The 18,855-nt window shown below is 33.0% G+C and overlaps 2 protein-coding genes and 2 long non-coding RNA genes across 4 annotated transcripts; all 4 read right to left on the bottom strand.

Moving 5' to 3' along the window:
• Positions 1-62: 62 nt before the first annotated feature.
• LOC127831220 (uncharacterized) lies at positions 63-6,258 on the bottom strand. Its single transcript, XM_052356207.1, has 5 exons — positions 6,155-6,258; positions 4,685-4,790; positions 4,222-4,332; positions 1,159-1,231; positions 63-931 (listed from the first exon to the last, which is right to left on the bottom strand). The coding sequence occupies exons 1-5, from the start codon at positions 6,172-6,174 to the stop codon at positions 63-65; spliced, it is 1,179 nt and encodes a 392-aa protein (XP_052212167.1). The 5' UTR covers positions 6,175-6,258.
• Positions 6,259-8,685: 2,427 nt separating this feature from the next.
• On the bottom strand, positions 8,686-9,474 carry LOC127881991 (uncharacterized). Its single transcript, XR_008050368.1, has 3 exons — positions 9,430-9,474; positions 8,913-9,284; positions 8,686-8,762 (listed from the first exon to the last, which is right to left on the bottom strand). It is a non-coding gene; the product is annotated as an uncharacterized LOC127881991 (long non-coding RNA).
• A 261-nt stretch (positions 9,475-9,735) lies between these two features.
• LOC127881989 (uncharacterized) lies at positions 9,736-10,266 on the bottom strand. Its single transcript, XR_008050366.1, has 2 exons — positions 10,023-10,266; positions 9,736-9,875 (listed from the first exon to the last, which is right to left on the bottom strand). It is a non-coding gene; the product is annotated as an uncharacterized LOC127881989 (long non-coding RNA).
• A 241-nt stretch (positions 10,267-10,507) lies between these two features.
• On the bottom strand, positions 10,508-15,130 carry LOC127831219 (macrophage mannose receptor 1-like). Its single transcript, XM_052356206.1, has 7 exons — positions 14,987-15,130; positions 12,842-12,950; positions 12,493-12,609; positions 12,233-12,296; positions 11,824-12,087; positions 11,368-11,520; positions 10,508-10,617 (listed from the first exon to the last, which is right to left on the bottom strand). Exons 1-7 carry the CDS (start codon positions 15,004-15,006, stop codon positions 10,508-10,510), a joined length of 837 nt encoding a protein of 278 aa, XP_052212166.1. The 5' UTR covers positions 15,007-15,130.
• Between the last annotated feature and the right edge of the window lie 3,725 nt (positions 15,131-18,855).

Genomic DNA, 18,855 nt, shown 5'->3' with positions numbered 1-18,855 from the left:
CGATTGATGATGAAAAGCTTTACGAAATATGATCGCTTATTTAACACGTATTCTGGAAAAAATTACTGTTGTTTAAGGTTTGGTTTTACTTGATAAATTAACTCAAACATATCAGAGATAGGACAATTATGTATACCCTTGTGAATCAAATCCAAATTCATAGGCGCGTTTGGAAAAGAGATGGGTGAAATAGTTGTGCTTTTAGTTTGTGGTGTAGCTGTTGTTGAAACATAAGCAGATATGGTTGGTTTTGTAGTAGTTGGTGTTGATTTAGTTGCCATTAGTGTTGTTGAAATTAGTGTTGTAGTTGTATCTGATGTTGATGTTGTAATTGGTGTTGTAGTTGTAATTGGTGTTGTAGTTGTAATTGGTGTTGTAGTTGTAATTGGTGTTGTAGTTGTAATTGGTGTTGTAGTTGTAATTGATGTTGTAGTTGTTATTGGTGTTGTAGTTGTGATTGGTGTTGTAGTTGTAATTGGTGTCGTTGTTGTAATTGATGTTGTAGTTGTAATTGGTGTCGTTGTTGTAATTGATGTTGTAGTTGTAATTGGTGTTGTAGTTGTTATTGATGTTGTAGTTGTAATTGGTGTCGTTGTTGTAATTGGTGTCCTTGTTGTAGTTGGTGTCGTTGTTGTTATTGGTGTTGTAGTTGTAATTGGTGATGAAGAAGTAATTGGTGCTGTAGTTATTATTGGTGTTGTTGTAGTTGAAGTTGGTTTTGTAGAAGTTGTTGTTGCTGCTGTAGTAATTGTAGTTTGCGTTGTTATAGTGAGTGTTGAAGTAGGCTTAGGTTTTGTTGTAGTAGTTGGTGTTGTTGTAGTAGGTGTTTGTGTTGTTGTATTGATAGTTTGCCCTGTTGTTGTTGTGGTTAATTGTGTCGTGGGTGTCGTCTTTCTGTAGGTCTGTGTGGCAACGGTTGTTGTTGTCGTCACTGAAACACAGCACGATGTGTTTTGACAATACACAGAGTTAATGTTAAAACGAAATAATTCAGTTTCTTACTTTTTTTGCTATCTTTATCACACACGTGAGCTCATAAGTTTGTCAGTTTGCGCTACTGGGATTTCATCCGTGTACTTTTATCTTTAACAAAATCTGCAACAAAATATCGATGTTTCACCATGACTTTCAAATCATTGCAACATACAGAATACTCACACAAATCTAAAGCTGGAATGTTTCCTGGACAAATCTGAACCATGACGTTAGAATCGGCTTCCACAAAGCCTAGCTGAATGCAGAAACAAAAATAAGTATAACATGTTTTTCTGATTGTTATGATGTCCTCAAAAAGGTAATTTATTATAATTGATTGAGACATTAATCCCATGTGGCATATTTAATCTATATAGTATGTTTGACCACACAAAAAAGTATCTCGGTCAATCTTGTCCTGCCTAAGTATTATTTAAAGTCTTTAAGTCGGATAAAATAAATGCAGCTGTTTATCGTTGTATACATCGAACCCGATGCGCATTACCTGTTCGATTCCACATAAATTAGAAATTTGAAAAATATTACCGAATCATACTGATGCTCGAAAAAAATTGAAATGGCCTAAACAGTTTAAAATAGCCATCTCATTGGCGATGATTGTTTTACATTCATATGGTTATGATTCTTGAGGAAAAATATCGTTACATAACATCATTTTCATTTTTTAAATATTGCCGCAGTAACACCCACCATCCAATAAGATATGTTCGTTTCATTTTCTGTACATTTAATATCATTTTAATGCACATAGGAATATTAAGTTATTTTATTGTGTTGTATTATAAATACTGCTAATTAGTTTTAAATGAATAACTACGAAGTACAGATACATATAAATACATACTGGATAAACAAATGTAACTTATTTTCATACAAGGAAATTTATTGACATAATCTAAGAACAATAAATAAAATTTTAAAATGTTATGCTGCCACTGTACATGGGGATACTTATTGATTCGATCGAAGTGTTTTTCACGCGTGGTATAAAAAATAGAAGTGAATACTTAATAAGGGGCTTGAAGGTTTATTTCTATTCATGGACCAAAATCTTGCTGATTAAACAATATAGCATACAATGTATTTAATGTGATTCCCATCCCCTTCAAACCATATTGACCGATATGTTATCACAGGTTTGGCATTAGTTATGTGTTTTGATATTAGATGCCATCGTTAAACATTGGCCTAGAGGTTAGTAATGTACTTCGTGCGTGCGACAAATGGTTCAACCTTTGGTTAGTAATCTTATTTAAATTATTCAATAAATGTCGGATAAAATATCATCTAGAATACCGATAATATCCAGGAAGCCGCAAGTCATTTTATAGTATATTTTATCGAAAAAGTACCAATATTCATGAAAATATACCAAATGATGGTGGAGAAGATGAAATGACAAAAGTCGGCCAAATAATATCTTAGATGGTTATGTGTCCATTAAATTATTTCTATATCAAATATTATGCCAAACACTACTATGTGGAATAATCATTAACTGATTGGATCTTGACGGGACACTGCAGCTACACTAAATATAACACTGCGGTAGATAAAAACATATCCATTTTACAAACGTTGCTAAAAATAATGAAAGTTGTAACATTTTGACAGGAATAAAATGTAATGAAGAAATTAAAACGCGATTTTAGTTTATTTATCCATTACCCTTATTGACTGTTTTGGAACAAAAGCCGCCTGTTTTAATAACTATACTTTGATATGCACTATTGCATAGTTGTTGCTATTTCTTCAAGTGCATGGTGTTAACCTCAAAGGGGAGGGGGGGGGGGGGGCAGGGTAGCAAAACTCAATAACATGCAATGATAATCATGGATTATCTTTAAAGAAATGATTGCAACTTCAGTTCCTATTTAAATAAGCAGTAGACATTAACTGCATAATGTGATACCCCGTTTTCGAACTGACGCGAGTTGATTGTTTGTGTCTTTCACTTTTTCGCAATATATTTCATACATTAAAGAATGAACCGCGATGTATGATAACAATTCGTTCATTTTTTTGCAGCCAAAGTTGTTTGTATATTTGGAAAACGAATCAAATTAAACAAAAGAAAACATAACATCATGCTGATCACAACAATATTGTATGAAATCAAGTCCTCTCGTCATTTCTTCCAATGTTTTGAAATTTCAATAATAACAACTCCTACTAGAGACAAATACAAAAACTCAGGCTATATAGACCGCACGCACTTCAGTGCGGCGGAAAATGAAACATATGTTTAGTATACAGGATTAAAAACGTCCGAAATAATATCCTGATATATATCTGTCTTATGCACGCTAGTCATTTACTTAAATCAAGCGACCTTTTGCGCTTACGCAAAAGAATGACACATAAACACAACATAACACGTTATATATGAAACATGATTTATGCGCCGATTTGAAGCTTGACTTAAGGTTACTAAACCTTTCGTTCTTCGATGGAGATAAGCAAATTAAACATGATGTAATTATTCATTTTGAAAATATCAATTTAAGGAACTGTAAGTAACAATATACAAGAAAGAAGTATTATGCAATCATTCGATTGTGTGGGTGGGTTATTAAAACAATAGACGCGATTGTGTGCATTTTGGTTTCATGCACAAATAAATCTTCATAATAGTGTTTGTTTTGGATTGATTATCATAAAATAAGTGAATTTAGGAAAATATACCATTATCGCGACAATTGTATTATTTATAAAACTATGTTTTGCTCTCCTTTTCGGGGAAAATATGCGTTTATTGAAAGGATAGTTGCTTTGTTGTTAAATAGAATATTAGATGAAGTCCTTTATGTACTTAATTTTTTTCCAAGTATCTGCAGATATTTTTACATGGCGAGTCCAGTTAAAAATATGATTTGACGAACACTTTTTTATTCAAGACGGCCAATAGGTGATATTTGAACTTAACGAAAAACATATTTTACGTACTTACGTTCTTGTTTTGAAACACAACGTGAATTTTGTTTTTATCTAATTCGAACAAAAATCGAATGAGAAGAGATGTCAAATCAACAAACTGACGGTACAATTATCCATCTGCAAACTAAGAGATTCCAGCACCCTTTTTTCAAACGAAGCTTGGTAGGTTATACGTATCAATGATGGCAATGATAGTTTTGAATCGAGACAAATATAATCTGGGTACACTCGGAATAGTTTTCAAACCATTTTACAGAAAAAATGCTCAAGTTTTAGAAGATCTCTTACTTTTTGTTCAAACATTACGGCAAGCATACCGCTTGTTGTCTTATCATTTGGCGCCTCCGGTTTGCAGTCGAACTCGTACATGTATCCAACAAGAGATGACGTTTTATCATCCTGAAAAGTGTTTGGAAGAAACATGCTGAAAGTGGTTAATATATAATAACTTAAGATAAAGTTATCGGGTTAAATAAATGATTGAGTTATTGTGAATTGTGTTACAAATTATTATCGCAATATACAACAGAGTGACAGCAAATCAACATTAATCTGGTTAATATTTATCTTTAATCTTGTATAAGTTTTTTATTGTAATGACGTGTTATTTATAATCACTGTTAATAGTGCAATACATTAATTAAAAAAAAATTTGTTTTGTTCATTCATCGACCCCATAACAACTTTTAATATAATCTCATGTGGTGAAAATTATAGCAGTTTATTAAGTCAGATTTTTTCTTAATCGAACCTGTTGATGCACGGCTAGTTCCACGTGATAGTTGCACACACAGTTGAAGTCCGTGGCACCCTGTCCCAAAAGGGCGCATAGGATTACAATCCGCAGAGAATAGAAACTGAAATGAACGACAAGGATATAATTATGGAACTCGAAAACGCTGAAAGTTGATTTGTTTGGAAAAAAACATCGTTCTTCATATTTTAGTGTGCTTGTATGAATACACATATGTTTAGCAAATATCCGTTAAATCAAGGAGTTCTTAGTATATACTACCTTTATCTGCGGTCAGTGTAAAAACTGTTGCAAATAAATCAATTAAGACACTAACTATGATTGCTTCCCATAACAAACTCTTCTTTTGATGCAGTATTCGATTCATGCTTCATGTTTTGGTATTGGTGTGTTTATGTTCTGTCAGCATATTTGATTAACATCCTTGAAGATTCGCGTTTGTTTTGTAATTAATTCTAGGGTAAGTGCGAATTGTTTAGTTCGGCTAGCCTTTATAGCGGTTTTAATCCCCAATGCTTTTCATATACCGTTCAAAGGCGGTGTTCTTGGCTGTTGTTTTTGTTATCTAATTTATTTTGTTTATAGTTTGTGTTTCATATAACAATAGCTGAGAATAAGTACATTTAACCAAAATCAATGCGCTTTTTGCATTAATTACACAATAATTTGTTTTTATCACAGATATATGATTTTCATAAACGTTTGACTACACCACATGTTTTTTGCCAGTTCAGACACTGAATTGAGGACTTACTGTAAGGTAAACAAATTTGACCTAATATTGCAAGCTTATCAAAACAGATTGTGCTATTTTTGGACCTTTCAGCCAAGGCCCTACATGAACAAATAGTTCGTTTTGCATAAAGAGACGATGTCCTGATTTAGGACTTGTATTCCCTAAGTGGAAGGAAATGTGGTTTTCTTTTCATCTCACAATCAAAATATCAAAGCAGTATGCAAGACAAGTGGTATTTATCTTAATGCAACATATCCAAACTGTTAAAAACATATTTGGCAAAATATGTTGAACAAAGTCTGAATGAGTTTATATACATGTATGCTTTGACTAACCAAATTTCCAAATGTGTAACGTTGTGAAGTTACTCAAGCATACAATTCTTAAACTTGATCTTTGATCTCACAAATTATAAAATTTCTTTCTATAATACATTAGTGATATAAACGTTCATATTTTGATGGCAGAAAATTATTGTGGCCTCTTCTGGACCTCTATAACGAATTAATCTAATCTTTTTTACAGTTTGCAGACATAGGGCAGAGATTTTGTTCAAAATCATAAATCATTTACCTACAGAAATGCAATAGCATTCAAAATTAAGTCACTTAAGACATTACAAAGTTATTTGATAGCAAGTTTTCAAAAAATAAACAAACAAAATAATACATCAAACATCAACGAATACAGTGTACAATCCACATTTCTCGAATAAAATATACCCATCTTACCTTATTTCGCCTGTCATCATTTACCGAAGAGCACCATTTGGTTATTTAAGCGAATGTTTTCGAAACGCGTGCTCGATCTAGATTCGACACACAGTCAAAACCGGAATGTTGTCGGTCGTGGACAGATAAGGTAAAGGGACGTCATGATGTCTGCACGGGATAGTTAACTACCGTTTATATGTATGAAACTTAAAGAGTTGTGTGGTTAAGAATAACGAAGACATTTTCTATTTAAAACTATGTTTTAGTTTAATTGCCTATACATATTAATACTTAACTACACAAATTAAAACTTCAACAAATTTTATTAAACTAATACTTATGCACATATCATTTTTTAATTGTACACAATATACAGTGTACACTATAGGCCGTAATAAACGCATGGCTGTTTGAAAATAGCAACCCATAACGATATCTCTTCAACTTGTTTATTTGAATTTAATATACATGCACATGTAGGTTGGGGTTCGACTTAAGGTTATGATATAAGAACAATTATAAACTGTCGCTATAATGTATTTAAGTTTTTTTTTAAATAAAGGACATTCAGCGCTTTAACTTCTGAAACCGATATATGGTGAACATTAATAGTCTAATCAAATCATACACATGTTTAACAAATAGCTGTGTCAAATAAATTGTAAACTATTATGAGATTTTAATTACCATATTTACTTGTCAATTTACCTGCGGTCTATATTCATTTTGAATGATAAACACTCTTTAAAAAAATAGACAATGAAATGGAACGATTTGCGTTCAAATAAGATGGGTTAAGAACATTTGAATGTCAGTCCAAGATGATTAATATTATAGCGATGCGACGTGACATAGATGTTTATTGGCCTTTAAAATGGACAGATACTCATTGTTTTGCCGATTGAATGCTTGACACAAATTTTATTTTTGTGTGTAAAGGAAACGATGTTTTAGCACGCTTTTTCTCAAGGTAAAAAATTGCTTTTTGCTTTGTTACTGAATTTTTTGTCTTGATGTTCTTTTGTTGCATTGTTGTTGAAAAAAAAACGAATATCATGTTTTATAAATTCATATGCAATGGACAAATACAAATGCTAACTTCTATAGGATATTTGCAAAGTGTGATGCAGTACGTGCAAAATATGAAATGAGGAAAATGTGTAGTTGAGCTTATACATTTGGACTTATGACTATACACATAGCAAGCAAGCTATAATAATAATGTAGATAGTTAAATCGTTACAAAATCGCCATAATTATATTTAGTGTGGTATTTGCATACCATGTTCACTTTAAACACCGCGTATGATTTTACATATTTTGCAAAATTATTACACAATTCGTTTAACTCGTGGGCCTGGCAACAAGCGGCTGATATAATCAAGTTACCTTCAATAACCATAGCTATTTTAAAGATAAATACTACCACAACTTATATTTAAAATGAAACCTGCATTTAATTTAATTGAGTTGTAATATTACACTGACCATATGAATATATTTGTGTTTATTGAAATCAATCATGTTTGTTTGTTGAGAATGACATTGCTGGCATCCCTTGTATATGAACTTCTCAGGATATAAATAAAATGCATTTTTGCATGTCTAAAAGTTGACCACGTTCTTTTATAAATAAAAGTGTTAACCTTAATAACGGATCAGTGTTACAAAGATAAAACTATAATTGTTTAAATTAATAACACCACCTTTAATGAAAGCGTTGTATCAAATCTATGCAATTTATAACACTTAAACGTGCGCGTAGATAATTACCAAATGTTTGCAAAAATATCAGAAATGATAAATTATGTATCGATGTTAATAGGTTATTTTAACTATATTTTAATTTATGACGAACATAAATAAAATGAAGAAGATGTCAATCCAAGTTGTAAACATCCAAGAATACGAACCCAAACGAGATGATTATGGGCTTTTAAAACGATAACATCAAAAGCGTTTGCGTTTTAAATGCTTTCAAAAATATTTTGCGTTGAAATGCGAACTATATTTTGGAATGTTTAACTCAGGTTCGGGACTCATTGGTTGTTACTGATTGGTGTTAAATCTTCACGACATATTCAGGTGGTGAATAGGATATACAGGATCTGACATTAGCTGTCATTTAATTCCAGATTCGATTAAACGAATACAGAAATGGTGTTAATAAGCGAGGGCATTAGTCGGACGAGTTAGTAAATCACGGTATGGTATGATAACGAATGTCAGCTTTCTTATCACGCGTTCTTAAATTTGCAAAATAAATTTTGTTACCGCTATGACGAGAGCGGACAGTGCTCTAAATTTGCGACGCTCCTCAAGGTTACAATTTCCTTTCGGCACAATAGCGAAAAACGATTGGTCAGTCAATTAAACATTATTCCTAAAGGTTATATGTCATAGAAAACAAGTTGTAGCATGTTAATGCATAGTTGAACAACTGATCTACCGAATGTATAAAGTTCAACTTGACCAAAATTGTCTTATTTTACAATAATACTCATTGAATTGTCTATAAAACACGAGTATCGTGCTATGTGTTTTCAATCTACAATCCATAAAAAATTCAAATTACTGCTTGATGTTTATCCGATGAGCGGTAAAGACGACGCAGAATGTGTTAGCTCTGAAAAAAAAAGAAAAATAGTACAGTATGAAGTTGATGTAGTTGAGTGGAAAACAAAGTGTCACAAAGAACAAAATAATACATAATAATTATTTCAACTCTTAAAACTCGATTAACATCATAAGTATAAAAGTTCCTTTTGTATATTACCGTATTCACATATTACACCGCGTGTGACATCAGCAATAAGGCCACATTGTGACACAATCCAACGACCATCAAGCTGTGGCTCCAACACCGCACAAGTAGCATTAACCAGGTGTGGAGGATAATCGTATCCCAGGAGCCATATTTCTTGCTTTAATCCATAATGTTGCAGCAACTGTTTAATGTAAATATGCTCTTCTGAACTGGTAATGTTCAGCACTTTTCCTCCAAGTTGTGTACACTTGTCCTGGGCTTGTTGCCAATGAAGATTGGTTAATAGTATCTCGTAACAACTTGAACCATAATGGGCAAAGGCGAACGAGCTTCCGTTTGTCATGTGTTCATTGCAACAAGTTGTGCACAGCTGCAAGTTGCCTAGATTAATCATAATGATTACAAAATATAACAATATATGTAATCGATGTCTTGTATATTAAATTAGTATCAAACTCACTTATTTATTTTATTGTGCATGCTTGTTTTTTTTCTTAATTTGAACATAGACAGTACTCTTTATTACCTGGTATGGATATGTTGCTGACCGACAAATCCAGTGTTTTTTGTTCTGAATGTAAAGAATTATTGTATTTGAAGTATCTTAAATGACATTTCTGAACAGTCATCAACTGAAATTGTGTTTACTTTTGAGAGACGAAACGGTGTGCACTTTGTCACACAATAACAACGCATATATTGTATTGTTATTAAAACATGTGTGTTATTGACATTGAACAATTTTATTTTATTGAGATGAAACGTGTTCGCATTCTTTATTATTTACAAGTAAAGTTATACTGAAACAATTAGTATTATAAGAAATACTTTCTGTACTTGCAGATAAATTCATAATCCGAATTACAATCGGTTCTTTGCAAATAGTTTCATGTTCATTTACTTTTAAAATAAAGCATCTTCCCGGCGATGTCACATTCATGTACATGAACATAAGTTGTTGAGTGCTGGATCCTATCAAAATGAAATAAACACATAAGTCACTATGTTTATTCGTTTAAATAATAATATGTCGTGCTCGTTATTGTATATTACATTTATCGAATCTACTCAACGATGTATTCATTATAACGCAATTAAAGGTAACGAGTAAAGAAGTACCATCAAGCCATAAGTAACCATCCCTGGTTGTAATTATCCCAGCCCAAAACGTCCTGTTTCTGAAACCATTGTTCACAAGAGTCTGGTAAATATATTCGTCTTCAAATTCAGACACAATGGACAACAGTTGCCCTCCATGGGATTTGCAATACAGTTCTGCTAAAGTCCGTAAACGCGCTGAATGCAAAACGAATTCATAGCAATGACCCAGAATACTGGAATGTGACATGAAGTTCAGTGTCTTGGGACAGATCCAGATTTTCTGCAATCAAAACATATATTGTAAGGTTTATAAAAATTAAACAAAACACTATATTAGTTGAACGCTTTCTTCGCTTTTCAGAAACTGAAAAACTAATTGCATCAAATTGAGTGTCTTCTTTAGTATATCACATTAATCAATCAATATGTTATGCTCGGCGATTATATAATTTTGTACAATACAAACTATTATTTTAAATTTCTCTATAAACACAATGTATATATTAAACCTGAGAGTTACCAAAAACTTGTTTGCAAGATGATGCTGGAGAAGGCTGAATACTGTTAGGGGTTTTCGTTGCATCGTATGACGAAATCGTCAAGTTTGTGTGTACTGAAGAAAAATATGGTGTTGTAAGTAACAAGAAAGGAAAGATAGCCCTCAACTGAGCTCTAAGTACAACACTGTGCATGGATTTCTAAATTGTAATTTCGGGTTCCAGATTTGGTCTAGATATAAACACAATCAGATTAAGTTGAATAGTATTTGTGTAACACATGTTGCACTGTACTGTCAGTGTGCATACATATTTCTTAAATACTTGACAGGATGACCTTATTGTGTACCTTGTTTGGAACATATCTTAATACTGTCAAGATTATGATTCTGATACGGTTTCATCAGGATTAGGGCAAACCGATGGCCTCTATGATAAAACAGGGTTGCTTTTAGAGTTAACTAGTATGACGTGATTTGGACAGCACATGAACTAATTATTGCTTTGCCAAATATTGTACATAACATTCGGGCCTTATTTCATTGAGATTGAATTAAAATTCTGGCTTCTATAGAGATAAACAGGCTTCTCATAGATTTGCCCTGGTGACCTGGTTTTGAATCCCATGGCCCATATTTAAAATATATTATAGAAATTGTATAGGCAAGAATTCTGACTAAATTTAATAACGATTGAGACAATATGTCGCCATTGGAATGGAAGCAAGAACAATTTTGACGAGGGTTGCCAGAGATAGACTGACCACAATAGCTCACATTTGAGCTGAAAAAAAACACACAACATAGTCGTTAAAATTATTTAATTTTGCATCAATTATATCTGGTTAAACTTAAGTTGACTATTACCATATTTGCAGATGAAGCCATGTGGTGTGGCACAGTTACTATCGGTCCAGACCCCATCTCTGCCCGAAGCTTCGTACACAGTGCAAATACTCGGATTGGTGATATTATTGCTTAGATTTCGGTGCATTGACATCAGGAAACTCGTGTCCGATCCTATGGTACATATAATAAAAATATATGTTCGTTTAAAGATGTATTATTTTGGATACATGAATTTATATTTGGAAACAGTGCATGCTTGATGGTTTAACGATTGGACATACATTTAAATTTAGCATATCGTTTGTTCAGTTAATTGAACAATGAAATTTAATATATAACCGCATGAGTAGTTGTTTTGTACTTGTTGTGCGCTTTTGGGCATGTGTATTTGATAAGGGATATATTGAATTTGTAAATATTGTGCAAATGTCCTGCGTGGTTATATGCTGTTATAAGATCGATTGTTAGAGTAACCATCACTCCAGCTGCTGTTTGACTGTATTGTAGAAAACCCTGTCCAAAACTGCGTGCTCACAGAAGCATTCTTTGGGGCAATTGAGAAAACAAATTCGAGCTCGTTAACGGATGTAACGGAGAGCAGATGACCCTGGTTCAGTTTGCAGTATGTTTCCGCTAAATCACGTGGTTCTTTTAATATGTCCACAAATTCGTAGCAATTGCCGGTTTGACTAGCGTTCGTCATCAATTGACCGGTGTGTGGACAAAGATATCCGTCATCTGGGCGATATGTAATTATAATAAAATGAAACGTTTTAAAAGAATTATATCAAAATGGGATTTCCGATATTTGCAAAACGATAATGATTTGCAAGTAAATAGAAAGCGTTTACTGTTTAAATTACACTTAATGATTCATACATACACGCATTTTTGGCTACCATGCAAGATTTTTCGACTACGTTTGGACTATTCTGAACAAACCCAACCTATGAATTATTGAAGAAAGTGCAAATTACTTGTGCATGATCGTAAACTGATATTTTTAATGTGTCACAAAGTAAAACTTATATTTAAAAATATATACAAGTAAATACAAACATGAACATAGTAAAGATAAGTTTAATGTATAAAATTAAGTGTCTTTCGCGCTTAATAAATAAGCAATGATAACACGGTTATTACCTTTTGATCCATAATGACAGCTATCCATCCACTGTCTATTTTGCTTGTATGAATATGTATCTGAGGTTTGCACTCATGTTTAAGAATATGTCCAATAACCAAGGACTTATCGTAGTCCTGCAATAACATACCACTGTTTACCGTCTAAGGCCTAGATTATCATAGGAGAACAAACTGTTACATGGCTTTGAATTAGTCCAAACTATCGACGAATGTTATATTTTATGTTATGTTTTCTAAGAAACACATGTGCACCATTGCTTGATATTGCAGATGAAATTAAAACCAATAGTTATAAAATTTGAGTAACCTCTTAAGTTTTACAAACGAGAACAAATGCAAAACACACCAGTTCGTAAACAGCCACCTCTGTGTTAATGGAGCATGCACATGGTACATCTGCTTCACAGGTGGTAACACAGATTCCGCAAGTTAGTAATGCACGTAAAATGAATAATCTAAAAGTATATTCACCATGAAATGATTAACATTTTTGGTAGTAAAGCAGCTAGTATGGTTAAAGAAAAATCTATGAATTTATGTTTACGTCAAATTCTTTTTAAACGCCTAATTTAACGACAACATATGCCACCAAAAGAAAATCACGTGAAAAGGGCCGTTTGGATAACACACTGTTAATTAAAAGAAGAAACACATAGTAAAGCACCATCGGTTCGATTATGTCATGAGCATGACCATGCTTGTGCCATAATCTTACTTGTTTGCGGAATGCTAACAAATTTAATAACAACTTGAAAACAACTGAATGTAGTAAAATGTATTGCTCTATACTAAACAATCATTGTGGATGCAATGCAGTAAATGTTATTGCTATCAACATATATATGTGTGCTCTGTTCTGTTCGAAGTGAAAGTAGCTACTATAATTCGATAGTCCACTTTGACAGTTCGCACTGATCTGCCAACGGCAATGTTCATAATTGCATGTCATGTGACGCATTTAAGGTTTAAATGCATGAGCATTTATGCTAATTGTGATTTGTTCCTAAACAAATATTTTACCGTGCTTATCGTATTAATAATCATAAGGTTGGAATGTACAAACGTTAAGATTCATACCCGTAGCCAGGGGGGGGGGGATGCGTTGGGTGCGTTCGCACCCAATATTTGTTGACGAGTAAAAAACGGTTATTTATATTTTCTGGGAATCTAGTGAGTCTTCGTATTTAAGCTCAAGAAAGGATAATTTGTTTGCTGTATGGCAAAAAACAAAAACAAACAAATTATTTCAAAAAAACAAGGTAGCTTTTTTGTAGTTTACCAACACTTAGTGGCATCTGTTCTGCTCTACATACAGAACTTTCAACCATGTTTTAATTCTGTCAAACTTGACACTAGGAAATATGTTCTTAAATATGTACTCTTAAACATTTGTTATAATGAATTTAAAACGTCATAAAATAGAATCAGATGGACGTTAACGTTTAATGTTAGTAACTGTGACGGATCTTGAGCATAATGTGCAAATAAGTCCATCCTTTTTCTTTAACGTTCTGGTATACATGGTTAAGTACTTTGAGACCAAAAGGCCAGTAGTTTGTGGTTTTAGGGTCTTTATGAAACCTTAATTGTTAAATATGTCTGAAATTCGTTTAGAAAAAGATATCTAATTTGCTAAAAATAGTTTTAAAAATAAAATTAACTTATTATATCCTTTGATTTCTCTTTAATATTAATGCAGATTATAGAAGACCCAGTTTTGTTAACCAGTGTTTGTTGTATAATACACTATTAGCAAGCTTAGAGCAATGCTAGGCCTCTGGTACTGTCCATAGTAGCAGACAAAAAATTGTTTTTTTTTAATATTTCCTTTTTGATTTATGAATGGTAGACTTTTTGAATGGTAAATACGCCATTTTTTATCAAGATTCTAAGATTCCAATAAATAATGATAGTTTATACCGTTCTTATTGTTGATTTAACATTCTATAAATTTGTTGTTGCACATGTAAACAAAGTGTGCGCGCACCGTACACCGTATAAAATAATGTATTTTCGTGACTGATCGAAAACGGTGGTTATTGAAAAATTGTAGTGGGGAATACATGTATGTTATATCATATTCATGTCGATCATTCACTAAGTATGATGACTGAAAATGAAATTTCATATAAAATGCTCTATAACTTCAGTCTCTTAATACGGATAAAAAGTCATCAGAATGCAGGATTTTACGTTTCATTTTCAAAATTTTCTAGGGGGAGGACCTTAAAAGCCCCCGATTGCAAGAGGAGGACACCCCCTCCCACATATTCCCCCTTCGCCACTTTGTTGCAACAATCGTTGATGGGGAAAATTCGCACCCCCTTTTCAAAAACCTGGCTACGGGCCTGAAGATCAGTGTGTTATTTCGAAACAAACATAAACATGTTCACTATGACTAAATTCACACTCATGCTGATGAAACAATGAATCATTATATATATATATATGTAATTTTTATACAGAACAATAGCAAACGATAAATATTTACCGAAATTCAAAAACAAGCATAGTCCTATTAGGTCGTTAGCAAGGATTCTTCACTGGTTCATGATAAGAATTGACCTTTCTGTATCGAAATGTGTGACATGCGGCGTTTACAATTTCGCTTAGATAGCGAACATGTGGCAAACAAATCCATAATGGACATTGTCGTCTTAAGGTGTGGATTGTTTTTAATGCGATGATGATAACACAAAGCACATTAGTACAAATGAAATCAACACATTATGTAAGCTCATAATGTTTTATATTTCCAACAAAATACGTTAAGAGAAACACACATAATTGTATATTGCACTTTTATTGCAAGTTTACGTTCAGTTGAAGGAAAATAACTTGAAGATGTCCAACATGGATATATGCTGTTAAAAGAACACTTGTTACTTTTATCATCACACTAGCTGCTGTTAAACTGCTTTGTAAAAAGACCAGTACAATGTTAATGTCATGATTTTGCCGTATAAAGGTTTGGGTAGTGCTTTCTCGAGATGATTGTTACACAAAACGCGTTTGCTGTCTTGCGCCCAAAACAAGCAGATGTTTTAAGTATTTATATTGTATGTGTGTCATAATATCATAACACATACATGATAACATCAATGCATTATTCGATTTGCATACAATATTAAAAACTCTATTTCCATGTTAACGTATACGTGTATCTACTTTGTTTCAAAACAACACATTTTGTGCTTTTAACATGTTTATTACATGTAAAGTAATGTAGCCAAAACCGGGAGCTTGTTGATTGTGATGGAAATCTCCTCACACTCCGCTTTAAAATTGAAGTGACGTATAAGTAGTACATTGAGTGTTGTTCATTTCATTTTATCCAAAGTATGACATTGATAGTAGCGATGTGTTCCTTAGTTCAAGAGGCCTCTCAAATCGGTTTATATATTCACAATCTCATTTTTCCAATCCTTAAGGGCAACATAAAAACAACATAAGTTGTTTATCTTAAACTTGACCTTAAAGTAGCATTGTAGTACTTAATCGCGAACACCGCCGTTTTACATAAGCGAATATTGGTTCTTATTTTACTTTGACTGCCCATGTTATGGAGCAGAAACGTTTTATTTTCGTGATAAGGTATGTCGAAAGCCTGCACCGGAAAGGGAAGTTACAATAAGGACAAATTTTAGTACGTACAGATCGACACACGTGTGTAAACACCGAAACAGATAATACATGACTGTGGCCGAGTTGAGGCATAGACAAAATACATGGAAGTTTATATCGGACTTATTCAGCTACGTTATCAATTCGTAAAGTGATTGCAAAATCTTCAAGAAAGGGAAATAAATGTATAAAGCCTCATTTTTTCACGGGACTTCTTGACAGCCTGTTTCGTAATTAAAAACATACTTAACTGTATGTTTAGTTGTTTTACAATTTACACAATTTAAGATGAGACAAAATGCATCGAGTAAATTCTCATTTTATAGTTATTTAATTACGAATGTGTGCAATACCAAGCCAAAAACACCAGATGTGTTTAATATCATACAAATGTGACATGCCCAACGAGTTTGCAGGTAACTGTAAGACTGGGCATTTATCGATGGAATTAGATTGAACGAAATTAAACAACCATTTTACTATTCTTTTTTTTCACACAGCAAGCAATTGAAATTATAAACCTGACTTTTTTGTTAAATCCACCAAAACTAGTTCTGATGATTAAAATTATGACTCGTTCTCTCGCAGTCCGAAAACAGTATGTTTATAATTCTGCCTCTTTAGGTCATGTAATTAAACAAACAAGCAACGCATTAAAAAAATCAATTACAATACTAAATTGCACACTGCTGAAATTAAAATAAATGAAATTATTCTCGGTTTGAGAAATACGGTATAGTATGGTTTAATACGTGTTATTTAGAAGAGAGATTATGGTAATGGTTTAGCGCGTATAATGCACGGGTTTTGTGTGCATGTTTTAGCGCGAAAGCGCACGAGTTTTTCGTTTTGGGGTATATATGATTTGCACATCTAGTGAGACGCCATTCGAGGGTTGTTTTTGACAGGCAAAGTTATGGAGCAAGAAAACGAAAGGGTGATAACCCCGCCCGCCCGCCCTTAATGAACATATGTATGGTTAAATAATTGGTTACATTGCTTTTATGTTTATAATTTTGCTATTATAAAGTCTATATTTAGTATATTTTCAGTTCGGTTTTTAGTCCATGTGAGATGGGATCTTAACACGAACCGATTTCTTTACTAGGAAAGACGATGGGTGTATTTTCATTTAAGTCTGAAGCAGCTAAGTTTTCTTGATTATTTTGACTCATTTGTTACTTAATATTGTGTTTGAATGAGGTCTTTTAAGTTATGGGTGTCATGTTTTTCGAGACTCTCACTTCCTGGAGAGGAATCCAGCATACTTATTGAAATATTGGTATGTTTAAATGTCAAGTGTTATTATTTTTTGTTGTCGTTCGTAATGAACGTTTAATTTTAAAGACATTTTTATTGTACGATTACTTAATATTTTCATTTTGGTGTGACTGGTTAGATGTTGAAGTCGGTTTAATATAGCTGTTAAATTCGTCATATACATTTATATATTTATCGGAATATTTATGATTTATCAACATTCTTTATAGATGCTTTATGGATTTTATGGTTTGAGTGATTTGTTTGTTTCTTGCTGATGTCCGGGGTGTGTGCAGGATGCTTTTGATGTTTGTTTGTTATGTTAACTTGCGCAATGAATTGATAATGTTTTAATTACATTTTTTACTATAAAATACTTAATGTTACAGCATCTTAATAGCTGCTTATTTGTAGATTTCTCTAAATTAGAGGTTTCGGGAGGTGATGAAGGCACCTTGACACCGGTCTCGAGCCATGGGTCCTCATACGTCCCCCTGCCATTAAAAGAAAAAATAAGAAAACAAAAATGGCAGTAGGGTTGCGTATCCCGCTCGCGGTTTTACCTGAATCGTTTATTACTACTGAGTATTGTATGGGGTGTACGTGAAGTCATGTACACTTCTCTTGATTGGTGGTGGTAGATGAATCTTGCAGATATTAGCAGCTTCTTTGAACAAATTAATGTTTCACATTTGTTAATTTTTAATATTCAAGCAAGTTAGCGTGATTGATGGGCATTGGGGGCGTCCTGTGTGCACTGTGGGCATCGGCGGGGATCAGTTTAATAAAACAGTAACTCTTTTTTGAGATATATACTTGACGTCTAATTGTTATGAATACATTTGCACTTTTTCACATGACACACATGTGTATGTGAAGTATTCATAATTACATGCCCTACAGCATTTAAAAAGTATCGTTTCAGTTCTTTATACACCTGAACAAAGATGTTACACCGTTTCCAGTCGTCTCGAGATTCCTCAACTGAGCGGTGCCGTTGAGGTCTATATCCATTGCGTATACAACATATACGGGCTTCAGAAGAATTGTTTTTTGCATTTATTTGTTGAAAGTCCTGTCAAATACAAGCACTCACTCCTATTTTGTCTTTGGATTATTATTTGTTTTATAATGATAATGATGATGATATGGGTTATAAAGATGATGAGATTTTAATAGTATTTTGAGAATAGAGAATAATAAATTTACTCATAACTATGAGTAAAGTACGTTTAAAATTGCACAGACTTGAATGCTTCTTTCTTAAGCATACTTAAGATGCGTTCAGTATAAGTACTGGTACCTCGTCGTTCTTTCACTTCCTCTACATATGAATTGCAAGAACCTAGTTGACCAGCGTATGTCGTCAGGTACCCGTGGCTTGAGAAAAATCCAGCATCTTGATGTAAAGTTACGCTTCATTCCAGCGCCATATCGAATTTTAATGAATATCTTATCTGCATTTAAAACGCAATT

The sequence above is a fragment of the Dreissena polymorpha genome, chromosome 5 (assembly GCF_020536995.1).
Source record: "Dreissena polymorpha isolate Duluth1 chromosome 5, UMN_Dpol_1.0, whole genome shotgun sequence".
NCBI classification, from domain to species: domain Eukaryota; kingdom Metazoa; phylum Mollusca; class Bivalvia; order Myida; family Dreissenidae; genus Dreissena; species Dreissena polymorpha.
This window is presented reverse-complemented; position numbering and strand designations above follow the sequence as displayed.

Coding starts and splice junctions, on each gene's coding strand:
- LOC127831220 (XM_052356207.1), bottom strand. CDS start 6,174: ATGATGACAGGCGAAATAAG. Junction 4,791..6,154: donor ATGATGACAGGCGAAATAAG/GTAAGATGGGTA, acceptor CGTTCATTTCAG/TTTCTATTCTCTGCGGATTG. Junction 932..1,158: donor CATTCCAGCTTTAGATTTGT/GTGAGTATTCTG, acceptor GCTGTGTTTCAG/TGACGACAACAACAACCGTT.
- LOC127831219 (XM_052356206.1), bottom strand. CDS start 15,006: ATGCTTGTTTTTGAATTTCG. Junction 12,610..12,841: donor AGGTGGCTGTTTACGAACTG/GTGTGTTTTGCA, acceptor ATGTTATTGCAG/GACTACGATAAGTCCTTGGT. Junction 11,521..11,823: donor AAACAGCAGCTGGAGTGATG/GTTACTCTAACA, acceptor TATGTACCATAG/GATCGGACACGAGTTTCCTG.